A 16362-nucleotide genomic window follows, 5' to 3' on the forward strand; every position below is an offset into this window, starting at 1 on the left:
TGTCAAAGCGGATAGTTGAGACTAATACTCTGTAGATATGGATAGACAAGACAAGACAAGACAAGACATCAATTCGCTGTCGCCGAGGAAGGCGATCATACTCCATTAATCAAAAATCCGAAACTGAAAGATCCAAAGAACTGGGCGCAATCCAACCGTTGTAAATGCAACCCTCCCCTTTCAAAATACGTCACTTTCATCCTTCAGACGTTGAGACTCGTCAGAAAACGAAACGAAACAAACTGTATCCCACAATCCGCACGTGGTATTCGTATCTCTCTATGTATGTAAGCTCGTCCCTAATTTAATTCCTGTAAATCCCCGATACTTAGGTTACTTTGCTGATCAGCGCAGCAAAAGCGCCACCTGACCCCCGCTAGCTTCGTCAAACTGCCCGGGGTCTGAAATAGCGATCGTCGTGTATGATTGGATTTTTTGGCCGTTGTCTCTTTCCAGAGTACGGCTCGTCGACGTGACATTCGCATACGAGATTGAATGGTATCCGCTGATGGACTTGGTATCCCCCTTTGTATGTAGACTACTCCATAGAGTTGCAATACTATCATATTATGGCGTTGTGAATCGAGTCCATAAAACACAGCTGATCTGCTGCTTCGGTTTGAACTTTTCTCTCTGCTCTTCAGTCTTCAGTACTCTTCCAGTCACTCTCTTAGCAACTCAAACTTTAGGAAGCAATCTTTGCTCCAGTCACTCATTATTACTTTTGTTTTGATTCTTCAGTATGCATTTCTCTAACTTGCTTCCCACTTTGGGAGGTCTTGTGGCCGTTGCCCAGGCCTCTCCTCACCTTTTGAACGGTGTCGGTCTTGGTCTTGATGTCGATGTATCTCTCGGCGGCAAGGGAGCTGGAGTTGAGGCTGGAGTTAACCTGGGATCTACCAAGGAGACTGTCGCTGACCTTCCCAAGAAGGTCACTGCTGACCCTCTGAAGGCTGTCCAGCAGTCCAAGGCCAGCGGCGTTTCTACTTGCCCTCTCGCCCACAGCTGGGAGGATCACACCCTCTTCAAGGGTGTCGCTGCCCCTGCCTCCGCTTCTGGCCCTGCTATCAAGCTTGGCCTTAACCTCCCCAAGGCTCAGATCCAGGGTGATGCTACCCTTGAGCTCGTCAAGGGTTTCCTCCAGGAGCCTCGCGTCCGCATTGGTCTCGGTGGAGTCAAGGCTTACGTTGAGGTCGACATTTCTGCCTCAGCTGCTGTCCACGAGTCTATTGAGCTTTTTGCCTCTCCTGCTCTCCAGATTGAGGTTCCTGGCCTTCTTGAGGCCGAGGCCGGTGCTGCTCTTGCCCTCGACCTCGTTGTCGGTGTTGACGCCGCTATTGATCTTTCTGCTGGTGTCTACCTTGCTTTCGGCGAGGAGGCTTTCGTCGAGGTTTCTCTTCTCACCAAGGACATTGTCGATGTCTCCCTCGAGGGACTTGTCACCAAGGCCCTTCCCCTCGGTATCGCTGCCGATGTTGATCTCTCTGCCGCTGTCAACCTTCAACTTGGCCTCCGTCTCCGAACCGAAATCGACCTGGAAGCCGACCTCGACATCCCCGTTCTCGATATCGAAGCTGGCGCCAAGGTTGCTGTCTGGGTCAGCCTTTTCGAGTACACCGCTGCTCTCATCGCCACCGACAACTGCCTTGTTTCCGTCGACGAGGTCATTGCCCTCACTCTTGGTCTCGCTGTCGAGCTCGATGTTGAGATTGGTGACATCCTCGAACTCAACCTTGCTCCTACCCTGACCGTCGAGCTTGCTACTGCTGCCAAGGCCAAGGTCTGCATGCCCAACCGTGGCTCTACTGGTATTTTCCTCGAGCAACAGGGCCAGGATGGTGACAAGACCGAGACCCGAACCATTTCCCTTGCTACCGTCCCTGCTGGATCCGAGGCTACTTCTCAGGGCGATGCTATCCCTGACGCTTCTGGCGACTACGCTGTCCCCCAGGCCACCGGCGACTCTCCTCTCTACGGATCTGCCGCCAAGCCTGTTACCACTGCTCCTGCTGTCGTCGCCACTCCTGCCCATGCTAACGGCACCTTTGGCGATGTTACCCGCACTCTCACCTCCACTCAGGTTTACACTGTCACCAGCTGTGCTGCCTCTGTCATCAACTGCCCTGCTCGCTACACCCAGAAGGTCGTTACCTCTACCATCATCGAGAGCACCTACGTCTGCCCTGCCACTGAGACTGGTGCCGTCCCTGCCATGACCACCTCTACTCACGCTGCTCCTGTGCCTGTCACCACCATCACCGACACTCTTACCACTGTCGTCCCCTGCAAGACTCGCACTACCAAGACTTTCCAGCCTCCCACCACTCCTCCCCCTGCTCCCACTGTCACCATCGTCGAGAGCACCACCTACTGCCCCGAGTCTGACAAGTCCACCAAGACTGGCGGCTCTGAGGTTCCCGTTGTGACCACTGGTGTTCCCAGCAAGGAGGTTCCTAACCCCCCCTGCTCCCACCACTGAGGCCAACGAGAAGCCCACACACTCAGTTCCTACTCCTGAGAAGCCCACTGGTGACAAGCCCGTCCTCCCTCCTGTCGCCACTGTCCCTTACCCTCCTCACGGTAACGGAACTGTTCCTACTCCTGTTCCTGTTGTCCCCAGCTCCTATGTCCCTCCTGTTGTCAGCACCCCTGTTGCCCAGCCCCCTCACTCGGTTGTCCCTCCCCCAGTTTACCCTCCTGTTGAGGTCCCCCCCAACTGTTTCTACCCCAGCTGTTGTCCCCCCTCCTGCTGGAACTCCTCCTCCTACCGTCCCTACCCCTGCTGTCCCTGTCAGCGGCGGTAGCGTGGTCCGAACTGGCCTTATGCTGGCTGTCCCCGCAGTCATTGCTGTCTTTATGTAGATTCTGGACTGAACGATCGATTGACTTACTTGATACATATCGACCATGGGCAATATTGGTTAGGAATTCTCAATAGTTAGTTCATGGTATTTATTAATTTATAATACCTTTACATGATTTTAACATCCTTTTTCTCGCTCCTATGTGATAAATGTTTTATTGTGTAAATAATCCTTGCTCAATCACATCTTCATCCTTTCAATTCGTGACTGATGACGAAATGAACAACGAATATATAACAACCAGTCTGTTTCTTGATTTATGACCGTTCATTTCAACCCCAATAGAGTAATCTCCGAACTCAAAACCTGTTGACCCCTCATAATTATCGTTATTGTCATGATGTAATTGGCCATCAGCTGTGACATGTCATGGAGCCAAGACACAGGAAGCCGTATCGGGTAATTTGGAGCGCCCAAGCTGAACAGCAATACAATTGATAGCCCGATAGCCTATATATATCCACTTCCAGTAGTTAGGTTACCGTATTGACTAGTGCATGTCATTGCAGTTATTATTTAACCTTATTTCAAAGACGCGTCGCCTATCTGCAGATTCTTGTCTCATTAATCGAATCTTGCTTTAGCTATCCCTCGTCAAAATGCCGACTTCTACAGAATTCTTCGGTTACCACTTCACTAACCTCGGCCCTTTAACGACAACCTATGAGCCTCCTGCATCATGCACAACAGCGACAACGGATCATATTTACTATGCCAATGCAAGTGATTTTACTAGTCAATACGGCCCAGTTTCGTGTGGTCCTGAAAAGATGGGCGAATGCTATCCATCTGGCTCAGACCACGACAAGATAAGTAGCCAAAACTTAAAAATCGGAGGGCACCCTACAGTGGACTACTTTTCCCCTGGGGTGATTTGTCCCAAAGGTTGGACAACTGCTGGAATATTTGCACCAGACAACGAGGCGACAAAGGGCGGTGTTTTCACGAAGGTGTCTGGGACCCTGGACGACCGACTTGGCCCTGAAGATGTATGGGGTGGGATCTTGGAACCCGGAGAGACACTTGCGCTTTGCTGTCCAAGGTATGTTGCCATCACTAGCTTTTCCAAGTTGTACTGTAATTCTAACGCGCCTCTAGTGGCTGGACTGGGGATGTATGGGGATGGGGCTGTGTATCCTCCATCCAACCCTTTGAATCAGGCACACATTCGGAATATTGCCAACAAGCCATGCCGATATCAGCAATTGTTTCGGCTTACACTGTCGGAACGAGCGTGTTATCTGATCCTATCTTCTCTGCTCGTACGTATGATGTTGACGAGACGACCAAGCTATTCACGACTGGTGCTGGTGCCTGGCCTACGGACCTCGGTGAGGTTGCTATCATCAGAAGATTCCCTGGCGTTGCGATGGTTTACCAGGAAGATGACGTGAAAGAAACTAAAGAGACTGATGATGGAGACAATGGTGATTCGGAGGATTCTGACGATGACAACGCAGCTTCAACGTTGAATGGCGCGAGGTTTGCACCCGTTGTTGCGGTTTTTGTTAGTATGCTTGTTGGTGTGGGTATGTTAATGAATTGATGGCGATAGCGGGTGGTAATTTAAGACTTTTGAGGATTAGATAGGCGCAATAGTAAGATGCAATATTGAGCTTCGAATGAATGAATACATATCATGATGCCTATATTCTTTCTCTATCTCCATGTACTAGAAGTTTCTATTCCATTGTTCTTATTCCTCTGATACTCCTCACCCAACGCATTGTAGAGAAACTTGACCCTATTTACTTCGACTTTGTAACGTTGTTTCTCATCCTCATTCTGGATCTCATCGGCGAGATTTTGAACGCTTTTGGCAGTAAAGAACTTGTTTTTCTTATTATACAGAGCTCTATCCTTCAACGCCGTCTCGCTCTCTCCTTCCGATCTGACACGGAAGACCTCTTCCAAGATATCGATGTCATACGGGATAGAGAATTGGTCGCGGCTGTCCTCGTAGGTGAACAAATAGTACAGTTCTTTGAAACCAGACCATGCAATGCCGCTGAGACAGAGACTGCACGGCTCATGAGTTGCGAAAAAGATACAGTCCTCACGAGGGTCTGGTCGACTTTTTGAATCAGGAAAAGTCTTGGTGTAAAAGGTTTGAATGCAATTTATCTCTCCATGAAGAAGAGGAGATACTCGTTCGTCATTGGTTGAAACTGTGAGCGGTTTGAGGGTTTGCGAGGAAAGGATGGCAGCTCCAAAGACTTTGCTTCCTGAGGCAACGCCTTGTTCTGTCAATGGGACAATATCATGCTCGAGTGTTTGAATGAGGGCGGAGAGAAGTTCTTGGGGCGAATGGAAAGTCATTTTGAACTCGAATGAAATTTGTCGAGCAAATAATAATGCTTCAATAATAGTTTATGTATAATTTCTTATCTTGTTGCAATCCCGCGTCGGCCCACCCCGCAAGCGACATTTTATAGCGGTATGCGGCGTACACCGAGAGGACGAGCAGAATGGCTTTTATAGGACCAAATATATTGAATGACTAATTGACTTGATAACTGTAAGATCGCAAAAGGTGACGACCAAATAAAAACCCTCATAGAAGTTGCCAATAAACAAGTAGAGCGAGCTGGGTTTTGACGTACAGATGATCACGACGACCAGTAACTCAAATCTGAATCAATGAGATGGCCTCAACCAAAGCCTACACGTCAGAGTGGAGAAAATTGTCAGCACTTGACTCTTTGCAAGTGAATCTGACAGCAGCTTCATTCACAGCGTCATGCCGATGCTGCCGACTACAATAGCCATAAAAACCAAACCACCATGGGCGCATTTGAACAAATAGTTAACTCAGGTTTTCACTTCTATATCATACAGTTATAAAAAAAGAGACCTCGTTCGTCCAACAATGCACTACTCTCTGGCTCTATTTTGGCTACCTCTGGGCCTTGCCTTTCACCTCCCCCAGACCTTCGATAAGCAAATCCGTAGTAGCAAAATACCAACCAATGAATTCACCGCAGAAGCAATCATCAGTCTTCTAAACATGCAGTCGTCTGACGAAGGGGGTTATTTCTACGAAACCTTCAGAGACCCCAACGTCATACCAGGCACGAACCGATCTATCAGCACGGCCATTTATTACCTTTTGCAAGGCTCTGCAGGTCAATCGCTATGGCATAAACTCGATGCCGCTGAGGTCTGGCACTATTACGCTGGTGCACCTCTAGTTTTGTCCGTCTCTTACAACAACGGATCTTGTGGCAGAGACTACGTTATGGGAGCAGATCTTTTTGGAGAGCAGAGGCCCCAGGCGATTGTTGCAAGCAATGAGTGGCAGAGTGCAAGAAGCTTGGGTGAATGGACGCTTGTAGGGACCACAGGTAAGTCTTCGTCACAAGGAATATATCAAAGCATCAGACGAACTCAACAGCTACAGTTGCACCAGGGTTTGATCCCAACACAACGATCATCAAACCGAAAGGCTGGAAGCCAAAATCATGCCCGACACATTGAAAGGATTATCCTATAGAAAAAGAAAAAGATAGCGCGCAGATCAAGATTCCTGCGTAGTATGAAGAGACTAACGCAGAAGAGGATTCGACGAGGTAACAAAAGTCTATTATTTCCAATAGTTACAAGATCATTAGGATACAGAGGGTATAACGCTGTCTAACACAATCCAAACAAAAGACAAAACGATGGAGGTTATGTCTCAACTATCCTTTACAGCCTCGATCAGGCGCCATTCCCACGTCGTTTGCAGCTGTGTACATTCGTGGAGAATATCCGGGTCATCCCACCACCAGCTATCAGCAATGATGTATTCTCTCCAGATCTCCATCCAGAGCATTCTGCCCACTGTGTTGCGAAGCTCCCGCCTCAGCCCATCTTCTGACTCATGCCCATCTCGTACATACTGTAACTGACTGTCGTCAAGAGGAATAGCGTAGAATTGACTTGTTTCGACCAGATTGGGATCTACGAGCAGCGATGCACTCTTCAGCCACAGAGGTAAAAGTTTGCTAGGGTTGGTACACCGGAAACTTGCTTCGAGGTTAAAGAGTAGATGGTCTTCGATCCACGATCGGAGTAAGGGGCCAAGAGTGCTGGTCAGAGGGAGCGGGTCGATGATGGTGAGATACAGTGAGCCTCCAGGCTCGAGGCACCTGTGTATGTTTCTCAACAGAGCAGGAATCTCTTGTGATGGCATAACTAGAGGCAGCCGTAAAGAATGGACGGATTCGATGGTGGACGGTGCGACAGGGAAGGCTGAGGGTGATCGTACTGGTGAAAGGACCGGGTGGATATTTGGAAAGGTTATGGGGGAGAGAGGTGCTGCGGACAGATGATACACCTGTTTACTGTGGTTGACGGCGGCCAGATATGAGGTAACAGCTGAAGTTTGTCAGCAAAGTAGCGTGAAAAGAAACGCAAGTCATCCTTACCTGATGTTTCATAAAGAGCGAGGACCTTCTTTGGTGGATCAGAAGGTTCACACTCTGTATTCTCGTCACGAATGTCAGGATAATTGGGACCATCCATGTTGTATAGTGCAGACAACATCCACTGCATCTTCTCAACCTCCAAGTCTTGACTGGAGGTTGGAGATCCGTTCACGTTATGCGACTCGGTTAATCGCAATAGCCTGACCATATTGTCTTCTCTGGCTAAACGCTTGACATCGAGCTGCATGGCATTCAGCTCCTTTGGTATGTCAGGCTCTAGCGACTCTATATTGTCAGGGAATTGAAACGACGGCTCTGTAGGCGTACACCCCCACTCACTGGGAGGTTTCCAGCCGTCCATGGCTTCGGCTCTCAGCGAGTTATTGTAGGAAGCCATACGTCGTGGTGTTTTGAGCATGGGGGTGTACGAGCGGCTACTATGTGGGCGGAGAGGTTGAGGCGGCGGTTGTGGTCTATCTTGTATTAGCATGGAGTTTCGATAGATGACTGGCAATAGTTACGAACTTGCTACTTGATGAATGGCCGCGTGGCTTGGACTTGACGCTCGAATTCGCCACGATTGTCACTCCGCAGTTGATGAGATATGGAATGTCACACGACGTGCGTGGTATTGAACACGCTTCTGTGCTTCGGGCGACGAAAGAGTCTTCGCTGAGGGTTTGGATAAGAGGCCATGGACGTAACATGACGTTCTCTAGTGTATCTGTATCCCATGGCGTGGAGGATGTCGTCAGTGTCGGTGAAGGAGGGTCGTTGGGCTGGTCGTTCTGGTCGTATGGATCTATAGATGTTAGTGAACTCACGACCTTTTGTAGGGCGAATGTACCTGGCGAGGGTCGAGTGGTGTCTATCAGTTGACCATTTCTTCTGTTGTTAAGGTCGACGAGATGCGAAACATGCACCGTTGTTTGCTCGCTGACTGCGGAAAATATAGAAAGTCTATCAGAGTCAAGCTCGTAATTGCCCGCTGTTGTCGCACAAGCCTTTGATGAAGAAGTGGAAGTTGACGCAGTCGGTGATATCGTCTCGAGATTCCTCCTCTTGTAAAGGTTACTGAATATGGGTATCTCATTCGACGATATAGATGATCCCCGACTAAACAAAGATCGACCTGTCTGTAACGTGCTTTTGGGTGCAGACTCCTTGTTCTCGCGATGTTCCTTTTTTGACTCTTTGGGAGCCGCCCAGCTGACTTCCCACACGTTGAGGCGGTATCGATCCAGGTCCGAGATCCGTAGGGCGAGGTTCGATGCTGGTTTCCGTAATATCGAGCGGATGCGTTCTCCTCTAGTGGATGCAGGAGAAGACTGCTCTGTGTCGGGCTGTGTTAGCAATGTCATTGTGAATTATCGTACACTGCTCTCGACAAAACATGCAAACGACATGGGATCGCGATGCAGTCAGATCCAAAGTGGGAAATAGACAGGCAGGACAGGGGAAACAGAGAGGGGTCTTGCCTGCATACATGGTCTTTAGAACTTGGGGTAAGAAAGTATGAAAATCGCCCTTTTCCAGGACGGGCATAGGCTGAAGTTGTGAGTAGTCAAGTCCGGGACCCGGCGGTAGACTCGGCCTTAGTTGGCGAATGCAAGGCTGAACTTTGTCGTCTTCTGTGTATTCTGGACCGCACCAATTCTCTCTTTGTGGGAAGTGACAGGAACGGGAAGCTCGTAGCTTAAGAGATAAGCCTAGGACCCGAGAGTTTGGTTATGTTGGGAAAGACAACCTCTCGAGACCGCCATTCCATCTATTCAGCTGTCAGTCTCACAGCCATCTGTTTGACCCTGGTCCAGATTTACTCTTGTTCCTTGCAGCCCAGAAACCAAAAACAGTCTGGAAGGGTCGATCGTCTACTTTAATCTTGGGTCTGGATGCGGCTAGTGGAGTGGCTTGCGGCTACAGAGCGCCTCATCTGGCCCAGCTGCGTCTCAAGGCATTTTTGTGTGCACGGGTGTGTTTTTCCATTGTTTGTTTTGGCAATCTATCTACATGCCTCTGTTTCGAAATGCCCAGAGATCTTTTTGTCAAATACACTCATGTACCTTTCTTATATCGCAATATTGTATTAAAAAAGAAGACAACTGCATGATTACTTCACCATAGCAACGGAGCTCCACTACTCTTGTCAACAAGGTGGTAACTATACAGAGACAATGGGGAAAGAAGCACCTAACTGTCTCTCAATTCCAGTGCGGTGTTACGACCCTAAAGCAGCACTAACTACCTACTCCCCGGCCAGTTAAGGCTTTTGGCGTATGATTCTAAACCATTTGCGGGGCCCCAATGGCATCCATTTTTGAAACTAACAGACCAACACCTTGCCGCGAAAAGCTAGTCAATATCGATAACTTTGCAGCCCTCAGATCCAACTGAACTTTGTCCCGCGTGCTACGGAAAGTTTCCAATTAACATCTACTCGGGGGGGAATTCTACTGTATCCTCGAGATGAGCGAGGCCCGTGATGCATTTCACGCGTGAGCCGAGACGAGAGTTGATAGAAACATGTTGGTGGTCAAGTGGCTTGAAACTATGAGGGGAAAAAATGGCAGGGATTCACGCATGTGTCAGACCATTTGATTGAGTCTACTAGTCTAGAATAGTTTGCAGCGAACAGTCTTGTACTTGGAGAATTAACTACCCTCACCATGTTACATATATTCATCTTGTGCGTTCATTGCCGAAGAAAGATGAATGGCAATCAACTTTGACTAGCCGAAGTCAATGAAGAAAACACATGATTGTGTTCGTACCTGAGCAGACATTCTCACTTCTCTCCGGAGACTCTTGATTGGGTACTGTCTGAGACACTTCAGCTAGCCTCGTCCTCAGCCTCACTTCGCATGATAATGTGCAGCACTAGACTAGACGCCCTTGCACCGGGGAACGGGTATTCCACCTGGTTCCCGGTCCAAGTCGGCTAACCTGCTTATGCTTCCGACTTTAGTGTAGAACAATCCTCCTTGACTTCCGTATAATCTTTGCGTGTTATCTAGTTAATTGTCAAGATTGCCGCATGATCGCACTATGACTTGAGTCCAAGATGTATACAGCAGTCTACTCGCATAACATGTCTTGCAATGTTGACTCTTTCAATGACCGTAATACCAGGCTCACTTCTCCATATCATCGGCTTTCATTCATGTTTAAACGTTTCCTCGTTTAATATTGGGACCAAGGTTCATGAATTTTACTTCCTTGACCAAGACGCCCTCACCTCTCGAACTAGAAGCATCATGGAAATACGCAGAGCGATATACGGTACTACCATAAGGTTTAATCAACTCGTCGCGTCCTTCTTCATTGGTCGTTTCTTCAGGCTAGAAGGCAGTAGTCATGTAAGACATTCCAGTGCTCGATATTGATCTTTCAGCTAACATGATCCACGTGCTTTAGCCCGAAGAGATCACAGGGGCAACGTTTCTAAACGAGCTTCGTGCTGGTGCGACGACCTTTGCGGCCATGGTATATATCATTTCTGTTATTGTAAGATGATGAAGAAAGTCCAGTACTTCCTCGGGTTGGCGATTGAGACACTATTTAGGCTTCTATCCATTCCCAGAAGGACGGACTTTGCATTTGTGATGCGACGAACCTAAATGACTGTGATAAAATCCCCAATTATGCGGCATGCAAAGAAGATATGCGGATCAAAGTCATATCTCCATAACAAAATAGTCAACTTGTTGGCAGAGGTTAGAAGAGACCTCGTCAGAGCCACTTCAGCTGTGGCTGCAATCTCCAGCTTTATGTGTGGCCTTGTCACCAATTCACCCACAGCCCTTCTGTAAGGAACAACTTTACCCTTACAGCCCTACTATCAGACTACTCCTAACCCTTGAACAGGCCAGGTATGGGTCTCAACGCCTATTTCGCTTTCCAGGTGGTCGGACACCGGCTCGGGTAACATCCCCTATGACGTTGCTCTAACAGCTGTATTTCTTGAAGGGCTTATTTTTGTTTTCTTCGCGCTTACAATGGCTCGTCAAACTGATCCCGTCAATGATCAAGATAGCTACAAGGGTTGGTGTTGGTATATTTCCTGCCGAGATGCGTTTGTCGTATGGGTCGGGGATTGGATCCATTACTCGAGGTTGGAATGCGACGCCTTCTGGCTATTGCCGGGTGTCTCATTGAGATGATTAATTCAGATACACAGATATGTGATTCGGGGATTGTGTCAAGTCCAGAGGCAAGTAAACAATCAGGTTATGATATCGAAAACGAGGCTAACTAAAGTGTATAGATGTGGACAGACGTCTTCGCTGTTGGCATATTTGTTGTCTATCCGATAGCTTTTCGCGTGAAGTACGCCTTTCTTGTTGGAATCCTCCTACTTTCAGTTACTTCCTGGCCGTAAGTCACCATTCTGGCACCTCTTCAAATCTCACAAGCACATCACCAACAGTGACTAGACGTGAAACGAGCATAACCTACTTTTCCAATACCGAGTACTATTCTGGCTCTTCTGTGATCTTATTTTTGAAGAATCGTGGACCAGTCGTATTTCTTCGCCCACTCCTCCCATGTAGTCATGGGGCATTCAATACCAGCCTAATATGAGGTAAGTATAAATTGGTTCCTGGATAATAACATTACATACCTTTTCGATGTCTTTGGCAGTCAACAACTCCATGCCGCCATCATATCCCGGATCGGAAGTATACGAGAACATGAGTCCCGTCTCAATACCTGCGTCCTTATCAGGTGTAGCCTCAGTCATCTCATCAGGTGTAATCTGTCGATAATTGACTGGAACATTATTGATCCGTCCCCATGTTTCAATCCATTCAGGCCATGTGCAGAAAGTCCCTGCAGCCATATATGCCTTGCCTGGGGGCATTTGATAGACAGCATAAGTGAAGTTACCCATATCGCTTACAGGATCGAAGTGAGGGACTATGGCGTTGGGGGTGGTTGTGAAGGACATCTCAAAAGAACCATCAGACAGCTGCTATCCTGTCAGAAGAGGCGAGCCTAGTCAGATGCTGAAGAACATACCTTGTTCATATAAGAGTCGGGAAGAATGTTAAAGCTGGTGAAGAAAAATCCTGTGTGAATGCATGACATCTTGGCTGCAAGCTCAGGATATTTCTCCTCGACATATGCGGGAAACACATCAGCCTTTGCATCAAAATGATACAAATCCTTGAACTTCCCCCCACTGCACTTCTCGGCTTGACTCAACGTCGAGACTAAAAAGCCGTTCTTGTCAAGACCCTCAGCCACAGTTGCAGCGGCATCGACAATATTCTTTCCTTGCTGGACTTCGACATTGTAGGCAAATTTGCGACACGAGATGCCTTCCTTGGCAGCCTGCAGTCGGCAATCGGGTCTGAAGAAAGGCTCCCAGTAGTTTGTCACACTGAAGATGATGTTGGCACCTCTGAATGCTTCCTTGAGTGTCTCTATGTCATCCAAATCGACTGAGACGACTTCAGCACCGGCCGCATCCAGATTTTTGGCCGAATCAGAGGATGGATTCCGGGTCAAGCCTCGGACTTTGAAACCTGCGCGGAGGAATCGACGAGCGACTGAACCGCCTTGGTTACCAGTCGCACCGATGACGCAGATGAGTTTTTCGTTAACCATTTTCCTGGTCTTTGTTATAAAATAAGTATATAGTGATTTTTAGATGAATGGAAAGAGAGAGGGGAAATCTAAAGGCAGGGATAAATAATCTCGCGTAGATGGTTTTTGAGCCAGGGCCATTTTGAGATAAGACCGGTTCAGTCTAGACCAGACCGACCACTCACTAACTACCTAGTCTAGTCAACAAGTCACTGTATGTATTAACTAATAATGCCCCTCGGAAAAGATGGAACAAAGTGGCTACAATGTGGCACGACACTTAACCTATTTCAGCATCACCTCGCAATGCTACGAATCAAGAATGGGTGTGACTGCTCCGGTCCCAATTCTTTACTCCTCACCTCCTTGCATTACCACGTGTTGTGACTTGACTTTTTGTGTCATCTTGTTCCTTTTCCTTTTTTTACCCTGTCCCGCCTTTTCCCTTTGACTGACGTTAGCACTGCCGGCCGGAACCACCATCAAACGTTAACTCTACTCATCTAAGATAGAGCCATCTATTAACTTAGTAGCTTGAAGGATTCACGTCTGACTCAGATCATGGCTTCTGAGCAGGAAACTGGGTCCGCGACCTCGCCTGTAGCGTCACAGCCGTCTCCTCCACCCGTTACCAGCCTGCCGGGTCGCGATAGTCAAAATCGAGCTGGGGACAGGAACGAAATGAGCCAATCACCAAAGAGCCCTGCTGAAAACCAAGATCGGCAGGATGAGGATCACGCCCCTCTGCAAGTCGATGTGAGTCTTTCCTGTCTCGTTCCTACCCTTCAAAATGACGCGTCGTATTGAGGCCAAGGTATCTAGGAGGAGGAACTGCCAGGCAATGACGCAGACTCTACATATGGGTCGGATAGAGATTCATCCTACACAGCTTCAGTCACTTCATCCATCTACGATTATCAGTACGAAAACGGACGGCGCTACCATGCATTCAGAGAAGGGCAATACGTCCTACCCAACGATGATCAAGAACAGCAGCGTTTGGATCTTCAGCATCACATATGGCGGTTGCTTCTCGGCGGCGCCCTCCATACAGCACCTTTGCCAAAACCGGATGACCAAAGCGATTATCGCATCTTGGATTTGGGCTGTGGCACTGGAATTTGGGCCATAGAGATGGCTGATGAGTATCCCAACGCCTCAGTAGCTGGCGTCGATCTTTCCCCCATCCAGCCTGATTGGGTCCCTGGCAACTGCGTATTTCACGTCGACGATTACGAAGATGAGTGGACGTATCGCGAGCATGAGCGCTTCGACTATATCCATGGTCGTGCTCTCTGCGGCACGTCAGCAGACTGGCCTCTGTTCTACAGCAGAGTGATGGAAAATCTCAAGCCAGGTGGTTACGTTGAGATGCAGGAGTACGACGCTTGGATATTCAGCGACGACGACAGTTGTGACCGTGCCCCATGGACGATGGAATGGGTGTCTAAGCTGGATGAAGCGAGCAAGATGTTTGGAAAGCAGATCAACGTGGCGCGATATCACAAGCAATGGATGATCGATGCAGGGTTTGAAGACGTTCAGGAACGAGTCTACCGAGTACGTTTTCCTTTCGCCTACCTCTATGGGAGATTTGTTAATCATAAGAGCAGATACCCATTGGTCCTTGGGCAAAGGACCCGACGCTGAAAGAACTGGGTAAATTTGAACTCACGCACATGCAGATGTCTGTTGAATCACATACACCTGCACTATTCACACGAGTATGGAACTATTCCCAGGATCAAGCCATGGTATTGATGGAGGGTGTAAAAAGAGAATTCCGAAGTCGAGATTTGAGGTTGATCACAACTTATCGATTCCTCACAGGGCGGAAACCAGTTTGAGCGTAGCATTTGGATGTCTCTTGACCCAAATTGCACTTGGTAGTTGCAACCACTTTGTTTCTTCTTTTTTCTTTTCAAGATAGCCAGCTTTATTCTTTTTTCACACTCTAGTCACCCTTGGAAAGGGCCATTCACTCGTGGCTCGTGGCATAGTACAGCGGACATTCAACCTGGACCTGTGGTACACCACGAGACACCACGACAATGAAGACACTCTTACAATGATTGACGCCGAGAACTGCATTCGAATATCATTCCTTCAACTATATACAAGCGACCTCCTTCTTCCGCAACCCTTCATGACTGTGTCTGGTCAAATTTACCTTGGGATAGAGTTAGACTCGACGCTTAGCAAACGTTCATCCTAGCATTTCCGGTGATACCCCAGTAGATATTCTCAGCACAAGGAGACTCCCGGACACTGTTGTTGTTCACCTGGGCCTTGACGTAGATACCACTGGTGTTGGGGAACTCGCTGCGGGCAGAAACGCGAACCTCGCCACCTCCGTTGATAACACCATCTCGGATAGCCAGGTTGTAACAGTTCTCGATGAGGATGGCATTGTTTCCGTTGCTTGCAAGGTCAATTGTCTTGATCTCGGCGGCCCCAGACTTTGACACGCAAAAGATTCCACGTCCACCGCCTCGAGAGTAAACTTTATCAATGAAAACGTTGGTGGTGGTAAAGACATTATTGAGCTTGCCGTTCTCGTTGGCGAAGCGAAGAGTTGCGTAACCTGTGCCTGCGCCGACGTTGTTGCCTTCGACGAGTCCAACGCGAACATTTCGTGATTCCTGGATAAGTAATCCTGATTCACCGACGTCTCGAGCTTTGACGGAAGTGATGGTAAGACCGTCGATCTTGAACGTCTCAACAGCGTGGCTACTAGCTCCGGTCACAACAATGTTACCCATACTAACACCATAGTTCCAGTTTGCATCGCGGTCGAATCTGATTCCAAGACCACCACTGAGGTTCATCGTGATATCACCGAGAGCAAGGTTGCGGGTACCAGAGAAGCGCATGCCAAAGTAAGGATTACCCGTCATCTTGAGGTAAGGAATCTTGACATCGTTCTGGTTGATAACCTCGATGGCTCCACGACCAGCTTTGTAGACGACGTTCATGGTACCGCAGACCTCAAACGTCTTCCCACTAGTGACGACAATGGTGTTTGCGCCTATGCTGCCTGATGCGCGGACCGTGACACGTTGGTTAGTGCCAATGCGGTCGAGCGCGGTTTGGATGGCGAGACGGTAGTCGGAGCCAGAGTAGACATTTGCGCCGTTGACAGTGGCGGTGAAGGAAGAGCCTGAGCCCGAGACCACACCTTGCGGTGATCCATCACCACAAGCGGCGTTGACGGAACTGATCAGGGCGAGACCTGCTGTGAGAATCGAAGAAAGACGAAACATGTCGAAGACTCTGTAGGGATTGAGGCTGAAAGGTCTCAAACTGGGAATATTCACAGAACTATATTTACTCTACTTAAATACTCACAATATCCTTGTTGAGTCGGCCAAGTCGATTCTATTCGTGCGCTTGATCGATGGACAATAGTTAAACCGCCAACAGAAACAAGTAGAGATTTACCTTGCAAGGATGCTGCGTCTTGGCATCTTGGGTTAATGTGATTGCTTATAGTGACATCG

At 48.4% G+C, this 16362-nt stretch overlaps 9 protein-coding genes across 9 annotated transcripts; 5 read left to right on the top strand and 4 right to left on the bottom strand.

The window, feature by feature from the left end:
- Positions 1-742: 742 nt before the first annotated feature.
- FPOAC1_005904 (uncharacterized protein) lies at positions 743-2479 on the top strand (the record flags this gene model as incomplete). Its single annotated transcript, XM_044850415.1, has 1 exon — positions 743-2479. One exon carries the CDS (start codon positions 743-745, stop codon positions 2477-2479), a length of 1737 nt encoding a protein of 578 aa, XP_044709125.1.
- Positions 2480-3463: 984 nt separating this feature from the next.
- Positions 3464-4410, top strand: FPOAC1_005905 (uncharacterized protein; the record flags this gene model as incomplete). The annotated part of the gene is made up of 2 exons (XM_044850416.1): positions 3464-3906; positions 3963-4410. 2 exons carry the CDS (start codon positions 3464-3466, stop codon positions 4408-4410), a joined length of 891 nt encoding a protein of 296 aa, XP_044709126.1.
- A 113-nt stretch (positions 4411-4523) lies between these two features.
- FPOAC1_005906 (uncharacterized protein) lies at positions 4524-5183 on the bottom strand (the record flags this gene model as incomplete). Its single annotated transcript, XM_044850417.1, has 1 exon — positions 4524-5183. The coding sequence occupies one exon, from the start codon at positions 5181-5183 to the stop codon at positions 4524-4526; it is 660 nt and encodes a 219-aa protein (XP_044709127.1).
- A 550-nt stretch (positions 5184-5733) lies between these two features.
- On the top strand, positions 5734-6341 carry FPOAC1_005907 (uncharacterized protein; the record flags this gene model as incomplete). Its single annotated transcript, XM_044850418.1, has 2 exons — positions 5734-6208; positions 6265-6341. The coding sequence occupies 2 exons, from the start codon at positions 5734-5736 to the stop codon at positions 6339-6341; spliced, it is 552 nt and encodes a 183-aa protein (XP_044709128.1).
- Positions 6342-6540: 199 nt separating this feature from the next.
- On the bottom strand, positions 6541-8634 carry FPOAC1_005908 (uncharacterized protein; the record flags this gene model as incomplete). Its single annotated transcript, XM_044850419.1, has 5 exons — positions 6541-7223; positions 7274-7558; positions 7613-7746; positions 7799-8075; positions 8121-8634. The coding sequence occupies 5 exons, from the start codon at positions 8632-8634 to the stop codon at positions 6541-6543; spliced, it is 1893 nt and encodes a 630-aa protein (XP_044709129.1).
- Positions 8635-10527: 1893 nt separating this feature from the next.
- FPOAC1_005909 (uncharacterized protein) lies at positions 10528-10786 on the top strand (the record flags this gene model as incomplete). Its single annotated transcript, XM_044850420.1, has 2 exons — positions 10528-10629; positions 10688-10786. 2 exons carry the CDS (start codon positions 10528-10530, stop codon positions 10784-10786), a joined length of 201 nt encoding a protein of 66 aa, XP_044709130.1.
- Positions 10787-11767: 981 nt separating this feature from the next.
- Positions 11768-12883, bottom strand: FPOAC1_005910 (uncharacterized protein; the record flags this gene model as incomplete). Its single annotated transcript, XM_044850421.1, has 3 exons — positions 11768-11845; positions 11895-12242; positions 12293-12883. 3 exons carry the CDS (start codon positions 12881-12883, stop codon positions 11768-11770), a joined length of 1017 nt encoding a protein of 338 aa, XP_044709131.1.
- Positions 12884-13423: 540 nt separating this feature from the next.
- Positions 13424-14709, top strand: FPOAC1_005911 (uncharacterized protein; the record flags this gene model as incomplete). Its single annotated transcript, XM_044850422.1, has 3 exons — positions 13424-13618; positions 13685-14422; positions 14476-14709. 3 exons carry the CDS (start codon positions 13424-13426, stop codon positions 14707-14709), a joined length of 1167 nt encoding a protein of 388 aa, XP_044709132.1.
- Positions 14710-15057: 348 nt separating this feature from the next.
- Positions 15058-16125, bottom strand: FPOAC1_005912 (uncharacterized protein; the record flags this gene model as incomplete). The annotated part of the gene is made up of 1 exon (XM_044850423.1): positions 15058-16125. One exon carries the CDS (start codon positions 16123-16125, stop codon positions 15058-15060), a length of 1068 nt encoding a protein of 355 aa, XP_044709133.1.
- Positions 16126-16362: the final 237 nt, after the last annotated feature.

This window comes from Fusarium poae, chromosome 2 (genome assembly GCF_019609905.1).
Source record: "Fusarium poae strain DAOMC 252244 chromosome 2, whole genome shotgun sequence".
Lineage (NCBI taxonomy): Eukaryota > Fungi > Ascomycota > Sordariomycetes > Hypocreales > Nectriaceae > Fusarium > Fusarium poae.